Genomic DNA, 16842 nt, shown 5'->3' with positions numbered 1-16842 from the left:
TGGAGTCAGAATTTTGTGGCAACAGCATAAAGCCATGAACCTAACCTGCCTTTTATCAACAGTGCCGGCTCGTGGGGGTGGTGAGATGGTATGAAAGTTTTCTTGGCACACTTTGGGCCTGTTAATACCAATCCATCATGGCTTGAATGTCACAGCCTAATTCAGAGTACTCCTGCTGACCACGTTGATCCCTTTCTGGCCACAATTGATCCATTTTTAATGACTACTTCAAGTTTGATGATGCACCATGTGTTCAGATGCCTCAGCGGTCTTCCTGTCCCTTGACCATTTCTAAACAAGTTCTGGGAAACAACAGATTCCCAGCTCAAATAATTATATAAGCACGAGTTACTGGGAGGTGTTGCCACTTTGCCAAGGTCTGTGGAGGGGTTTGTGGAATAGTTAAAGCAGACTAACAGTACCTTGATTTGACTTTAACCCAATTACGAAAATACCACCCACACACACACACGTTTGACAAGGTTTTATTTTTTCCTAATACAAAACCATATCAGACACTTTCAATAAATAGATATTTGATCAACTGATGAACGTAAATTACAATAGTGACCAGCTTTTGGGCAAAAAAAATACTAAAATTTCACATTTAGGTCACAGTATGTTTAGGACAAAAAAAAACAAACAAAAAACAGACTGAATGAACACTGGCATTGTAGGAACACAACACGACCATGTATGGCTCCGATACAACAGCGGTCATTTGTGGCGGTTTTAAATTGAGAGTAAAAATTTTAGTTTTTGACTGGTTGATACAAAATGAGTTTTACGAGAAGGCAGAGGCATCTTTGGGCTAGACAGGAACGTTTTAGGCACATTTGTAGAAAGTAGTGGGTTTACAGTCACACACTCACAATCTCTCAATTGAATCATTGAGGCTGGTGTAAAGAAAACAGCTTCTACATTGCTTTTAAGCAATTAACAAAAAGAGGTGTTGCTTTCCGATCAAAATGTTTTGTTCATGGTTTGCAACATCAAACTGGGCACATTTTATTCAAGGCTAACTTTTTTTTTTTTATAATACCCAAAACAAAAAAATATATATCTTACAATTCACTGAGACAATGAACACCTACAAGTCCTGACATTGAAATAAAGAGCCATGAAATGTTAAATAAATTCCAGTTCCAAAACAAAAGGAATTGTAAACCTGTTGCAAATATGCATTTCTTTTTTCTTTTTTTTTACTTTTCACTACCATTTCTGGGCATAACTACTTGTGCTTTTTCCAAGTGATTGTTTGCCCATGGGGCATGGAGGTCAGGCTGAAAGCCATGTCCCTCTTAATGCCTGAATGCCAGAATACAAGCAAAGTCTCTTAGTTCGTTGAGAAGCAGCACAGGTCCTCTGGAATCATAACCATTACAGGATATGAAGTGAAATCAGTGCAGTGATTTTTGCGTATATCCAGTCCTTTCCAGGTGTTGTGCTACAGCCCACGAGAAAAGCTATGAGTCTTTGAGCATACTGATGCGAGCAAAGATTTTCAGTGCAGGGCCTAGTTTGATGTTCATGGTGCTCATGAGGTGGTCTTCTTTCAGAAGAAGCAAGGCCTGGCCATCAATCTCCTGAGCACGGAACTCCTCGGCTATCTCCTGGCAGCCTGACAGTAGAAGAAACAGTCTGGGTTAAAAACTAAAGGCTTTAGTGATCACATGTCCCCATGAGAAAGTCAGTTATGTGTACATTTTGCTGTCAGACAAAAACCTTGCATCAAAGTTTTTGGCCAAAAGTTGGCATTTTGGAGATACAAGGTTTTGTATGACAGCAGTGGTATGATACATTTGAGGTACAAGTGTTGTAGGCACGGGCTTGTCCACACCCAAAAATCTAGCATTGATTCTGCCCACAAAACCCACAAGAACTCCACACATTACTCACCTACCGTTACAAGTTGCTGTAGATACAAACATCTCACAACACTGTTTACAGGCTTATGTGTGTATTTGGTGATTAATGCATCCCCATGCTCTGATGAAAGCCTGAACATCAATAAAATAATTTTATAGTGCTGGATGGGAAAACATGCAAAAGTGAAAAAAGCTGCATGTGAACAAAAAATGTGGACTATAATAAATATAGGATAAGAATGCTAAGATAATGTACCTTCTGTCATAAGATGACATCCATCAAAAACACCTGAGAGAAGTCACAGCTTTGTTGTTAGATGAGTAAAAAATTGTCTCAATGGACATGGCGCCAGTTTATGGCAGGGTACACACAGCCATTCACTCACCACCAGGTGCGATTTAGCATGGTCAATCTATCATGTGTTTTCAGGTGGTGGGAGAATGCTGAAGCACCTGGAGGAAACCCCTACGTGCAGACATGGGGCATACCCACCAAACTTATCACAGACAAAGACTGGTGTGAGGATTGAATCCAGCACGGTGGTGCAGCAGGTAGCTTGCGTGCCAAACAATGACAATGTGCAGTAAACTCCAATCCCCAAGTTCAAACAATTACTTAGGGGGAATAAAAATAAATCATCAAAATCTTATTTTATTGCCCAGGCCTAGTCATACCCCAACCCACCTTCTGGTCCTGAAGCAAACTGTTTAGTCTTTATCATCTTTGTCTTTGACTATGTGCTTCGATGTCTGCATTCTCAAAGGTTTATCTGCCCTGTCCAGTACAGTACATGCCAAATTAAATAGAAAACTTCTTTTAAAATCAAAGAACTTCTCATTTTGTTCAGAAACTACTCCAGACAGTTAATTTGCATCCATATTTTGATGAGCAAAACAAAAAAGGTCAATTTAACCAATACAATAATTTTAACCAATAAACTGCCATTTTTGTCCACACAGCCAAATTTGGTTATAGCTGTGCAACCACAAAGATATGCCATTTTTATCCACACAGCCAAATTTGGTTGTAGCTGTGCAACCACTAAGATATTTTACGATATTTTATTCCATTATATCCATTTGGGAATATAGCGTTACATCCATCAACAAAATCCATCCATAGAACAAAACTATCATGGAAATTCGCTGTTCTACAAGTGAATGAACTGGGACTTGGATTAGGGGCGGGGTGAGGTTAAAAAACCTTGATCAGGAGATCCCCAATAGATGGTAAGTCACTATGTAGCAGTACTATTATTTTTAAGTAGGATTATTCCATACTTCTACCATAATTCTCTCTCCAAATATACCCTTATATATACACTCCATTAAGTTATTTGTGAAGCAAATGTCACACTAAGCAACAACTTCCTGCGAATTCTCATCAAACATGCCCAAAGTGAAACTCCACAGCCCCCCGCGATCTCAGGGTTCCCAAAGTTTACCTGGCAGGGAGCAGATGAACTCATAAACATCCTCCACATTCCATTTGGCAGGGTCGCTGGGCAGGAAAGGCTGCGGGAGGAGTGGCAGCTCCCTGCTGTGACTCTCTCCATGTTCCAGCCCTCTCTCCCTGCGCAGCCTCTGCGCTCCAGAGCTGGCCACAGAAAGGGGAGAAGGAGGTTCCTCGTAGCTGGACATGTCTGAACACTGGGTGGATTCTCCGTGACTCAGGTGGGAGAGACGTGGGGAGGACACTGACCCGAGCTTTGCTGCCTGAGCGATGTGATTCTAGGTGGGGAAGATGGAAAGATTAAGGTCAATATTAGGTATTAATAAACTGCACTAAAGAAAATAAGGTCCATTTGCTCAACTTACTTGTTTTTTGGCCTCTGAACTAGTGTTGTGCTGCATGTTAGTGGAGGCCTTCTGTTTCTTGGGGTTCTCAGGAGTAGATCGTCTTGGAAAAAGACCAATACGCTTTGTGCATCCCACGTTATATCTTTACACAAGAAGGGGGGGGGGGGGGGGGGGACTTAAGTTAAATGAGACAGACCAGTACACAAAGCATATCTTTGAACAGCATTTGTTTATAAAGAAATGCACACGTTTATAATTGTAGTACCTTTTCGCACACACTGTAGAACAGAACCGCTTTGATCGTTTAAAGTTGTAAGAAAAGTCTACTTTTCCACAAAGTTCGCAAGCCAGTGTCTGTTCCTCCTCTTGGATCTTCATCCCTGAGGGGGTGAGAAGAATGAACTCAACCATTGCATGATCAGTGTCAATCTATTTTTAAGCCAATTGACATTTGGATGTCACTCCAGCAATATAGCAATTAACTCAATACTACAACTTTCCATTGCTTATTTAAATACACCAGCACCAGGTCAATACATTACTTTACAGGTAAAAGCACTAAAAAGGTTCTTCCCTGCAGTCCCATGGAACAGGTATGTAAACAAAGGTTTAACAAACCTCCACATAATGTAAAGATTTTGCTCTCATCTCAGTTGGGGAAAAAAAAACAAAAAACAAAAAAAAAAACACATGGGAAGCATGGTTTTAGTTTTAGTCTATAGTTTATCATGCTTATGTGATTTGATGTATCTAAAAAGTAGTGTACTGTTTTGTTTAATTAATTAATGGTATTAATTTAATTAATTAATACCAACTAAATTCCAGCTCATCAATGGTGATTCATCTTGGATACGGCAACTTGGTCCAAGAAGCATCTTAATTAATCCAGTAATCCAGGCGTTAGTGTCCAGTGTTTTAGCCAGTGTTTAATAGTGTCAGATTTGGAGAGTTTGTGATCCCACACTGGGTATTAAAATCACAAGGTTGTGTGACAACCTTAACATCCAGTGAGCCACACTGCCAAAAATGCCTGTACAAACCTTGCTGTGACAGATCTTCCATCTCCGAATCTGCTGTGTGAGAGTCCTGGACCTTTTTGTCCAGGTCGGAGTAGAAGTGCTGCTGCTGTTTCTGCTTCTTGAGGTTCTCAATCAGCAACGACGGCCGCTCCACCTACAGCAAGTTGGTAGATGTGAATGCCTTTTCAGTGTGTTATAACTAACATTATTTTATTCCCACAAGTTCAGTTAAACCACCAATGAAGATTTAGTAGAACAAAAAATATTAACTGTGGTTTAAAGTGTCCACTAGAGGGAAGTGTCTTTCTTCGGATAAAAATAGAGACTCGCTTGACCCTACACCAACCCCAAACACAACACAGTGTCCTGCGTACTTCTCAGCCTCAATACTACATTATATTAACCTGGTCAGTGACATGGTCCCTGTTCCAGTAGCCATGTGCACTCCTTATTGGACTCCTTATTAACGACGATGAGCCTCTGGACACACAAGTGTGAGAATGAGCTATGAAAACAAAGATGAGTGGTACTCACAGGGAACGGCTCGGCACCCTCCTGGATAACGAATCCCTCGATGACATGGGTGAGGATCTGGGGCTTAACAATTGCTTGGGGTGTTTTGCTCTCGCCATTTTGAGGAGTACTGCCAGTCACAGTGGGCGCACTGTTCCCATTGCCCGAGGTCATGGCTGGAGGAAAGCCCACACCTGGTTTAGCATTCACACACCGTGCAGCAGCTGTGCCTGTGAGGGGGGACAGCATCCATCAGCAAGGCCATCAACGGGACATTTCTCTAGAAAGCTCTGAGACAGCAAAAGAGTTGCACTGGGAACTTTGTGCAACTGCTGTAGTGACCTCCAAAGACAGAGTCCACCTCCACTGCATCCACAGTCTCCACATGGTGTGATACGTCTAGCCCTTTTTCCTCAAAATTGCTTCAAGTTCTGCCATGCCTAATATCTCAACTAGATCACATCCGAGTCTGAGGTGTTAGCCTAACTGTTAGTCCATCACTGCAGCATCACAAGTGTGATACTGACTGAGATGTTGACGACCTCAAGCTTCAAGTCATATCATGCCTAGCATCGCAGTTAAACCTCATTGAGTCTGAGGTGTTAGCAGCACTGTTATGGATTCATTTAAGGTTAGTTTCTCTGAGCTCTGTCCCCAAGCATCACAGAGTATGCTTTATAGACGCAGGCTAGAGTTTTACCGTAGTGGTTAAGATCACTGCTAATACTTATGGAGTATACCGTTCAGAAACAGGCGACGAGGCAGTCTCTGCAGCAGTCGTGGCGGCTGCAGCGCTTCCTCGTTTAGGTGTGTTTAACGTTGGCGCTTCGACTGTAAACAAGGCTAAACTACAAACCGCTGCCCCGCTCGTTCCCAGTCTGAGAAAGTAGCCCTAACTTAGAAACTTCGCCCGTTTTACCGTCTGACCGAACTTCACCATCTCCACAAAGGGCTCACGTACCACACGGCTCCTCACAGTTGTCGACAGCGGGTCGCACAAGCACACGCCTTTGTTCCGCTCAGTGACTCCTCCGCTCAGGGTCCTTCCTCCTCCTCACACTTTCCAGACTGCAGAAGCGGCGGGGTGGGAAAAGGGGACGAAAGGGGAAACGGCTAAAGCATTCCTCAGTTCCCTACCGGTCCACCGGGATCGCACGTACACCTGACACGCGACGCCACCTGAGCCCTGGGAAACTTTTTCGGGAGATCCGCGGCTTCGGTGCGGTGTGAAGCGACGCTGTGCGCGCGACCGAGCCACAGAACGAGCGAACAAGCGGCAGCGTGACGCGCGCGCTCCCTAATCCTCTTTGTACGGAGGAACTGAAAAGGAAACAGCGCGCAGTCGCGAGCAGCGTCCTCGCGCTTGGAATTCTGTCCAATGAAAACGCGGGTTCACAGGAGAGCTCGTCTGTGATTGGTCGAAAGCACTTTTAGCGGCTCCCTGACAATCACCCAGAAGCGCAGGGAGGGGAAAGAAAGCGCACGCACGTTTTAGAAAGGCGTCACGTTAGAGATCAGAGAACTGTAGCAGCGATGTTTACTCCGGGTTAGTCCAACAGTTTAATACCCTTGATATTCCCCGAATGCTCAAAGGAAAGCAACTGCAGCCATCATGTGACAATTAACGTAAAACTGCTTCTAATCAACACCTATTTAATCTAGAGCTAAATCCTCGTCCCTAATCCACCCCTACAGTTACAGTAACAGTTACAGTGGCGACACGTTTCACGCACTCTTTCAGCTGTGACCTGATTTTATTCAGCATTCTGGTTCCCTGAAATATCCTTTAAAATGACCAAAGGTATAGATAGTAACAGGGGGCCCTGCAAACAAAGATGAATGATCATACTTTCTTTAATCTTATTCTGATTTAACAGATCACAGATCAATAAGGGCTAAGAGTAATTTACTGGCATATTATTTAAAGGGATGGCTCACAAAATCGATTTTTAAAAATATTTCATCTGAACCCAAACCCATTTGGTTTGCTTCTTGTTTTTGGTTGTTTTGTGGGGCTACAAGGCTAACATGGCTAAAACATAATGGAAGTATATGGCACCCAAAGAAATTATATTAATTAGCTTTGTAGCTTAAAAAAAAAAACTCAGATACCAAACACACCTATGCTGACTGACTACATTCAAGGCAAGGGGGAACATAGTGTGAATTTCAATTTCTTTATATCGAATTCTTTAAACAAACTCCAAATGTATAGTGTCGGTCAACCCAAAAACAATACTGCTTTCTAACTGTTCGCAGTGTTGTCTGAAAGGGTTATCAGATGATCTATTATCCACTCTAAGAATAGACTAGCAACAAATGTTTTGATAAAGGGGGTCTTGGTTTCCACACGGACAAAGAGAAAGTAAGAGTGACACAGTATATGTATGGAAACTCTATCCAGCAGCAGATATGGAAGGCTACTCAATCCCACAGTTGGCAGGTGGGAGTCGGAACAGCACAGCTTGGGCTCTTGGCACGGTGAGATGAAGTCAACTCAGCTGCTTTTCCATTGGTAACCCAGGATCTTTACATTTGGGCGTCATTTTTTGTCTTATTGTGGCATATTGTGGACAATTTCCCATATGCACAGTTGTTTTGGTTTGTTAGGGATCATGATAAAGCCTTATTCTGCGAGAAATATGCTTATGTTTGTTTTGTTGTTGTTTGTCCAGAGGCAAGACACCATGTATTCCACTAAACTTGGATTTGATTCCTCCCCTCGGATGTCAATCCTTTGTTTCAGTATAAAGCCACAGATGCCTTCCTCCTTGATGTAAAGAGGAAAATTAGAGTCCAACGTATTTTCCTCCCGCTGTGTATCCGAGAATACAAACAGGAGGCTCAAAATACATCTCACAGAGGCAAAGGCAAGAACAACAGCCTTTAATTTACAAAAATGAAAGCAACATGTTATAATAAAGGCAATTATGAGCCCAGCTCTGACCCATGCGTTTCAAGCCAGCTTGACATGATTTATGGTCTCAATGCTTTAATTGAACTCCCAACAAAACCTCTCCAGACAGTGCCCTAAAAATGCATTTAGCACCCATTGCTTTCATAAAGGAGTAATTGATCATCACTCATAATTGAATGTCTGAGTGGATAGGCCTCAGCCACACCTGCCAGACAGCTAGAGTGTGTGTGTCCACCTTTATTCGTCTAGCCCACTGGGAATTACAAAGCTGTACCCCTCGCCTCTAATTATGGCAAAAGCTGTCACATTCTAGCAAGTGCCTGGACCGGACAATAGACACTGGGGCGTGACAGATCTACTCTTCCGCTTGAGGGGAGAGATAAAGTGGGGATAGCTTTTGTGTTTCGGCTGGCGAGCCTACAGATGGCAGTGACACAGTGGCCACTATGCTCCTGGCCATTTAGACCAAGCTTGGCACTCGGACAAAAGTTTGCGTCTGGTCTTTAGGCTACGATTGTCCTTCCATCAAAATGAAAGCCTTTCAGAAAAAAATTAGCCACATTTCTAATAAATATATGACAGGATATACAGAAATGGCCAGAGTGAAACCTAAGCACAGAGCACTAGATGAAGATCAATCACTGATGTCTTACTATTGTGCCAGAGGTCACTATTTTCAGTTCAGGAAACCTTTAAAACATCATTTCTAGTCAGTAATTAAGCTCATTGTTTCCTTTCCAACCAACTAATTTCACTCACGAACGGAAAACGCTGAGCAATAACTGAGGAAATGGCTGTACCTTCCGAGTTCCCTGTCTGGCTGTGGTCAGGCTGGCATTGTTGTGTCCTCACTGGCTCTTGTGGGGGTAAGGACAGAAGCTTCTGTTCACACTGGACAGGACAGTCCTCTCTGGCTGCTGAAGGCGCAGGGGTTTCCTTATCAGCATCATCTTGTGTTGCCACGGCAGTCTAGAAATCAGCATCAGAAAAGAATAAGGACAAAGAAGTGCTAATTCTATAGGATAAGATATATATATATATATATATATATATATATATATATATATATATATATATATATATATATATGAAAATGATATTAAAATACAAATATAATAAAAAAAATCTTGTATGTCCTGTATATATCTATTTTTTATTTTTCCTAAAAGCTGAGTTTAAGTTGAAAAATGAAGAGAAAGGGGCACCCCTTTCTAACAACCACACAAAACCTTGCTGAGCATTAATACTATAAACAGCACTTAAAGCTTTCATCTCTGAGGCATAGCAGAAAAATCAAGCTCCACTCATCAGCATCTCAACACAAGCTCTTACTGAGGAAAGGAAACAGATCAAAAAAGAACTCTTGCAAATCAAACTTGATCTCAGAGCTGATCTCAGAACAATGGACTGCTCCCCCCACAGTCCAGACCTCAACATCACTGAACAAGTTTCAGATTACGTGGATAATGAGAAGATTAAAAACATTGGGGGTGTACACGATATGTCCAAATGTTTATGGACGCCTTTAGCTAGTTCAGCAGGTTGCACTCATTACTGACACAGATGTGTAAATGTACACACACACACACACACACAGCTGTCTAGCCCCTGTAAAGAAGTGCTGACAATAAAATAGGTCTCTCTGGAGGACATAAACAGAATCCTTTGGCACCATCTTGTCACTGAATGCAATCAAATCCTCAATGCTCTGAAATCTAGTTGAAGGCTGTACCTGGTCAGTAGGGACAGTTACTCAAACAAAAGCAGGAGAAACCTTTTTCATCTTTAATCTTTTTTAATACCCCTGATTTTAAAAGAGATGATGCATGAGCAGATGTCCCAATACTTTTATCCATTAAGTAGACTTATGGTTGTTGGGTTTCTGTGTAATTATCTGCTTTTTACTGACTAGGTGTTTTGACTGTAAATGAAATAGATAAAAAATGCTCTCTTTTGTGCAGTACTGTAAGTTAATGTATTGAGAATTTATTCATATTGGTCCATTCTTCATGAACGTTTTTTTTATTCTCTCTTACCTGAGCTGCTGGTGGTTGAAACTGGAGATTGACGGCAGCTATCTGCACCTGTTTGGCTTTGGTGGAGCTCAGCAAGGGAAGCTGCCCGTTGTGGGTGAGCACCTGAGGAGTCACAGTGGAGTGGAAGACGGTGGCCTGCTGGCAGGGAGCGGTAGGTTTGGGCAGCACAGGGATCGCACACTGCTGGCCTGCTAGGGTGGGCTGGATGGCCACAGTCTGTACGGTTTGAGCTTGGGGCTGAAGGCTGGGCTGGATGGAGGCTGGCTGTAAGAGCTGGGCATGGCTTCTCTGAGACAGCTGGGACTGCTGCTGGATCACAAACTGCTGCTTGTGTTGCTGAAGTAAGTGATGGGTCTGGATCTGTGTGTATGCTACAACAAAAAGAAAAAAGGATCTCAGATACTCCCTTAGATTAAAGACATTAACTTGAGAAGTTGGACATGAAAAAGTAAAAGACGTAATTCACAGAGCTAAAAAGTACACTATATGTCCAAATGTTTGTGGACACCTCATCTAATAAATGCATTGAGCTAGTTTAAGATGCTCCAATTGTCCATAGAATAGGACTCTCTGGAGCAGATAAACATAAATCTATTGGCACCATGCCTAATGCCAGGCATGAGCAAGAGGGGTATAAACCCTGCAACATTGAGCTGTGGAGCAGTGGAACTGTGTTCTCTGGAATGATGGATGGTGTGTCACCCAATACTTTTGGGATGGGGAACTTTTGGGGTTGTGATCATTTAACATCCTGACCTCACTAACGCATTGTCACCGAATGCAATTAATTTCAAACAGCAAGTAGAAGGCTTTTCCTGACAAGTTACTCCAACAAAAGCAGGATAAACTCTTATTTATGTACCCTTGACTTCAGAAGAAATCATGAATGACCAGGTGTCCCAATATTTTTGTCCATACAGTGTTTAAACCAAAGCTTTACAATTATGGGTGTCTATATCAAAGTGGCATTCTGATTTCTTACCAAACTACTGGGTCCTGGGTATCATGCACCATTTGTACCATATGAATGTAACAGCAGCTTGGATGTCAGCCTCCTATCACCACCATTGTGAACAATTGTGACTCAGTATGTTTCTCTATGATGTGTATTTCACATCAAGCCTCTCTAAATGACTTTGTTCACATGTTAATAAATAACATATGAAGATTTTGTTTTCACATTTTGGTTAAATTGTTAAAATAATACTTATTTTAATTACTGATCGACTACAATAGTGTTTTTTTCCAAATTGACTGCCTCTGAGGTTACTAACTGAGAGCACCTAAGAGTCTTCTAGAAAGTGAGGTGAAGTTTTGTTGTGGTGATGGTGTTCAAAGAACTCTATTGCTGCAGCACCAAAAACTAGCTAGCCAGTTGCAGCAGTTCCTGTCTGTGGTTTCACCATAAGGCAAAGCAGTCTAATGCCATAGAGCGACCTGCTCTTGGCACCCTCCTTCACCTAAAGCAACTGAAATCTGTTTTGATGACACAAGAAAAATAAGAACTTTTGTTGTTTTCTAAGACGTCAGCATCTGACTGAGCGGAGTGAAAGTCCTCAGTGTGAATACATTAAAACCGAGGCAGAGCATTTGGTGCCTGTCCAGATCCGCCAAGGAGGTGGTTTCATTGTTCTGGCAGCTCAGCTGTGCTGGCTATAGGTTAATGGGTTCATTTGGCCTAGTTCAGTTCTCCACTCTGCCCACCGCCAGCATAGCTCTGGTCATCCATACGTGAAGCATCAGGAGTAATGATGGCTAAATCTAAGAGAACCACATTACCACCTCTGCTCTTCACTCACGCTCTGTTGGCCTTTGTTGTGGTGTAGGAATGGAATGTTAACCTTCCCATTTCCGAATAACCCTGAGTGATAAATCTGTGCAGTGTAGTCATGCCTGAAGCCATATTTAAGTGTGGTTTTCAGTTTTTCCATCTTCTTAGGGAAAGATTTATTATATAGCTTAGCAATTCATAACATATCTTTAGATAAAGAGCATAATTTGACCAGGTTCCTGTAAGTGAATGTTTTTAACACCACCAAACATCACTAAAACATCTGTTGCTGGTTTTCTGCTGTCCAAATAAATGTCGGCCAATTTATTTATTATTTTTTTACTGATTTGTCTGTCAACTTTTTCCTATTTTTTCTACCAATTTGGTACTGCCAATTAACCCACCCCTTCTCTCTATCACTAATCACCCCTCCCCCCATCCAGCACTAGCAATGCTCCCAACACAAGGAGAGTAAGGACACTAGAGGGTAATACATTCCTCCTCCAATACATGTGAAGCCAGCTCGAATGAAAGTGGCAGGCGATGAGGGAAGAGAGCACCATCTTCACCACGGCCAATTGTGCTCTCTCGGACTCCGGCCGCTAATGGCATGGCTTGGGATTCAAACTTGAACTCATAGTGGAAGTCCATTAGACCGCTACCTGTAAACATGTATGGGCATTACGTGCTCACATACTGCAGTGACTATAAAAGGCACTTTATGTAGCAACTGTACTTTAAACAAAAAAAGCATTTTGTTTCAGTGGCTTGTAAAGGAATGCTGCTACTGCACAATGTAACTTTGGTGGAGCTGCATCACTGCGTCACCTTTCATCTTCATTCTTCAGAAGCCGATTTTGAATCTTTCAGCTTGTCAAAAAAATGAACGTTTATAGCTGTCCATAAGAGGGAGCTCATGGACATCAGCATATGGTAATTGTGGCAGGAAGCCAGTTCCCCCCTCTCTGATGAGTTTGAGCCTGGACTGAGAGATATGACACAGTTAAAGGGAGGAGACCGGGTGGTGGAAGATTGCGAAGACTTTTTAATGGACACGTGTATAAAGTAGAGATGGCATTTATAGGACGTTAGATTGGGAGGAGGGGCTTCAGGCATGTTTTTCCTCCCAAAAAGTTGTTATTGTCATAACAGCACTTGTGAATTACCCAGGAGCAAATAAATACAAATTCTTGCACAACGCTTCTTTAAGATAAGGCCGTTATCATATCAGGGTCCCCAGGAGCAGCAGTTTCTTTTGCCACAATTACAAAAAGGCAGTAATTATCAGCAATATTTCATCAGATACTAATAAAAGTACAGGTTAGCATTGTTGGCTAATCGAGATGTTTGTAAGACTGAAAGATCCCTGCAGGTGAAAATAGAAATAAATAAATAAATAAATAAATTAAGCCTTGATTTCTTTCCCATTTTCATTTTAGTCATGAGCACTGGATAAAAAAAAGTCTAAAAGACTTTTCAGAGACCTCCACAGAGCTGCCTGGAGCGTGTATGAATGTCTTTAACATCATGCACATGACATGTATAGTTACATGTATTGTTCCACTGAGCACAACACAATACACTCTGGTATCGCTATCTGAGAGCCTGCAAAGTTCAGAGCATTTACAGAAAATCACAGACTCGGATGTTTGAACTGCCTGTGAGTTACATGCATGTTAATAAATCATTAATTCCCGCTCTTTAGGCTCCCTGCCATGTGAGACGCAGCGCTTGAATGAAAAAAAGGAAATGTCTGTAAGACTTCCTGGCTTTGAGGGAAATAGCTGAGGATAGCATTTAGTGTTTCTGTGAGTTATGTGTCAAGGACGACGGAAACAGTAGCAGTACAAAGAAGGCTGACCACAGTTTCAGTTGACTTTAACTGACTTTTGCAGTAATGTGGAATAGTGCAAATGAAGCCAACAGTGGCAAAACAGTCACAGCATGTTCCACTGTAATCCACTGTTACTTAGTGAACACAAACAAGAATTAATAGGTGATTATAAATGCTGATTTTCATGTAATACTGTGGATCTCCTCTCTCTGAGAGCACACCGATTCAAGCTCCTGCAATTCCAGCTTTTGCCCTATGAACAGTGCTGAGCCATACTGATAAAACTCAATATCACAATGTCACAATCACTGTATATCTCTGTAGCCACATTATATTCAAGTGTGTATCAATAAAGTTCCTGAACTCTTGCTTCCTATAGCAACTATATATGCTAAAAAAGTTTTGGATCTGTTAGCTAGCTCGGCTACAGCTCAACGCAGCTGGTATCTGACGTGTCAGATTGTGTCAGAGTGACTGGTGTTGGGGTGACAGAAAGGGGAAATCTGGTTCTAGATAATTTGAACCATGGGGGTCAGGCTGGGGCCGGTGACTATGTTAGACGGCCCATTACTTTTTACTTTATAATGCATTGTGGACCATAAGTGACATAAGTCAGTGTTTAAATATAATGTAACATATTTATACAGTTCAGATTTATACAGTTTCAGGTACATTTTACTATATATTATTGACAAGAAGAGACAACCATATTCCACATATTAAAGGCAGACTAATTTGGCCTCCGCCACACAGTGACAGTGGGCACACATGCCCAGTGCGGTGGACAACCATTGCTGTGGCACCCAAGAGCAGGGAGGGAAGCCCAGTTATCAAACCCACAACCCTATCACCAATAACCTGGTTCATCCTGGTTTGCTTGCTTTCCCTTTTGATCCAACGTCGCTTGCAACTTGTGTTTTTACCCCACTTCCTTTAGAGCATGACATAACCATTTTGTGAGCTCCCACAGCAGTGCCACCCTGTGGCTCTCTTAAATGCACATAGGGGAATGAGCTTATTTGTCCATGTACTAGACAGACAGAACAGAAATTTGACACATCAGACAAATTGTCATTTTGAAATAACGACCTCATTTTCAGATACCATTAACACTTTTAAACAGAGCCCAAGTCTATATCTCACACTATATCAAACTCTGTCCATTTCACACATTCTGTACTCCATTACAAGGGTTTTTAAAAATGAGCATAAATGAGCCTCTACTCTACTACTATACTACTGTAAATGTTAAGAAAAATGCTATTTATTAAGTTTCTATGTATTTTGGACTATTCCTTCCAAAAAAACCTGAAGCATCCAGCAAGGGCCATGCAATATATTTTTTACACCACCACTTAAACTGCAAATTGCAATATTGTTATATGACACCAATACCAGCCTGGACCACTATGGTAAACCGCTATATCACCCAACACTATTCATAACAAAGCAGATTGTCGGGTTCACCCAACCCCCTTTATTTATTCACTGAAGTGGCTCTTAGTTGTAGGGAGTCAACGCAGAAAACGTCTGGTCCTGCTTAGGCTTCTCTCCAATCGTGCTCCAAACGCTATATTGAGGTCCACGCTCCTGGCTATGTTCTTTTCAAGTTCTAATGAGTTCCTTATGAAGAAAATATAGGTTGTACGAAAGACCTTTTTTCCTTGCACACATCCCTGTAGATTCACAGTGTTAGTTCTTGTGAAGGGCTGTCCTCTCCAAATGTAGTAAATTTAGCATGTATGCCAAGTTACTATAATAACATATCTCTTGCAGACCCCTGTGCTCCAGGAAGAAGCTGGGCAGAGGGTAGCCATAAGAGTGCATTAACAGTAAAGCTGCTGTTATTGTAACACTAGCTTGCAGTTCCTAGTGGTTGAATCAGGCCCAAGAAGTGAAGCTCTATATAAAGATTAATGTTGTGTCTGTTAGGTAACAAGCCAGTTATGGCTCCAGTGGTTCCACTGGTTTCTTATATAGTAGTTGAGTTTATTGATTTTCTGAACCTCCCTGTCAAGTTTCTTCAACAGGAAATATGTCAGCGGGATCTGGTTCTTGCCACCCGATCTGAAGCCCTTACCCACAAATGACACAGCACTCCTGCTTGTGGTTCCCATTTGGACTTGTGTGGTGCAGTGTAATGGGGGTCTGGCTTGTCTTGAGGGCAGCTCACTTCTATTAATATAGCTGTGATGGATGATGTGCTATGAACATAATAGCACAGGCAGAAAGATGAAGGAAATAAGAGTGTGAGCTATCCAGATATATCCAGGGTGTCAGACTTCAACTCTATTTGGTTTGGCTTCTATTGCCATCTAGATGATTAAAGTTGACATGTTATTAGTACTGGTGACTAGGAGTGTGTGCACTGTACCAGCACTGTGAGAACAAAACCTTGTATCTCCAAAGTTGTAACTTTTATATGGGGAAGGAAAAACAGGAAAATTGGAGAAGATCTATTGGTTTATTTATGCCATTGTCACACATAAAACAAAAATGCTGGCCTTTTCAAACCTTCTATGTAGTAAATAAAACAATGACAAATGCCAAAAAATTGGCATATAGGGATTTGTTCAGATTGTGACAGTATAATATTTAATACTCTGAAATAATCTTGAGAAATGATTGCATTATTTTTGCACTAATTTGAGTTTCTAGTCAACATGAACCAGCTATTCAGCTTGGTGGCAGTGACATGAATGAAGATCACAGCTCTACACCTGTATATGTTCATGTAAGACGAATATATCTAGTACATTCTGGTCATTCAGTTCCTTTGAGGCCATTAGGTAGGGGATCCAATCCACAGAAAAGGGATTGCAGAGTAACATTAATGTAAATGTAATGTTCTAAATGCACGGGAGGAAGGTACTTTTCTTTGAACACACACTTTTTTATTTTTTCAATGCAGCCCATTGCTTCAGAAGCAGAAGCACGGAATAAAGTATTTAAAAAGGAAATCTACAGTATGAACAACCTACATCTTACTTTTCACAAGATGACATTAAATAAATGTCATGTTCAAATGTTCATGAAGTCAATAACATTGTTTTGACATAGGGGGCCTAAAACTAAAGTGATGGA

General features: G+C 41.6%; 1 protein-coding gene across 2 annotated transcripts in view; it reads right to left on the bottom strand.

The window, feature by feature from the left end:
- Window positions 1-480: 480 nt before the first annotated feature.
- phc2a (polyhomeotic homolog 2a (Drosophila)) overlaps window positions 481-16842 on the bottom strand; it is a 49694-nt gene continuing 33332 nt past the window's right edge. The window contains exons 8-15 of one of the 2 annotated variants that reach the window (XM_072697120.1): window positions 10154-10524; window positions 8918-9086; window positions 5222-5430; window positions 4709-4841; window positions 3934-4048; window positions 3687-3810; window positions 3314-3599; window positions 481-1621 (exon numbers count right to left, since the gene is read on the bottom strand). In XM_072697120.1, coding sequence (XP_072553221.1) covers window positions 1467-1621; window positions 3314-3599; window positions 3687-3810; window positions 3934-4048; window positions 4709-4841; window positions 5222-5430; window positions 8918-9086; window positions 10154-10524 — 1562 coding nt within the window. In that variant the 3' untranslated portion in view covers window positions 481-1466. Of the gene's footprint in view, window positions 1622-3313; window positions 3600-3686; window positions 3811-3933; window positions 4049-4708; window positions 4842-5221; window positions 5431-6161; window positions 6516-8917; window positions 9087-10153; window positions 10525-16842 lie in introns of those variants that run through there. The other variant, XM_072697119.1, reaches the window with a different exon arrangement.

The sequence above is a fragment of the Salminus brasiliensis genome, chromosome 14 (assembly GCF_030463535.1).
Source record: "Salminus brasiliensis chromosome 14, fSalBra1.hap2, whole genome shotgun sequence".
Taxonomy (NCBI): Eukaryota; Metazoa; Chordata; class Actinopteri; order Characiformes; family Bryconidae; genus Salminus; species Salminus brasiliensis.
This window is presented reverse-complemented; position numbering and strand designations above follow the sequence as displayed.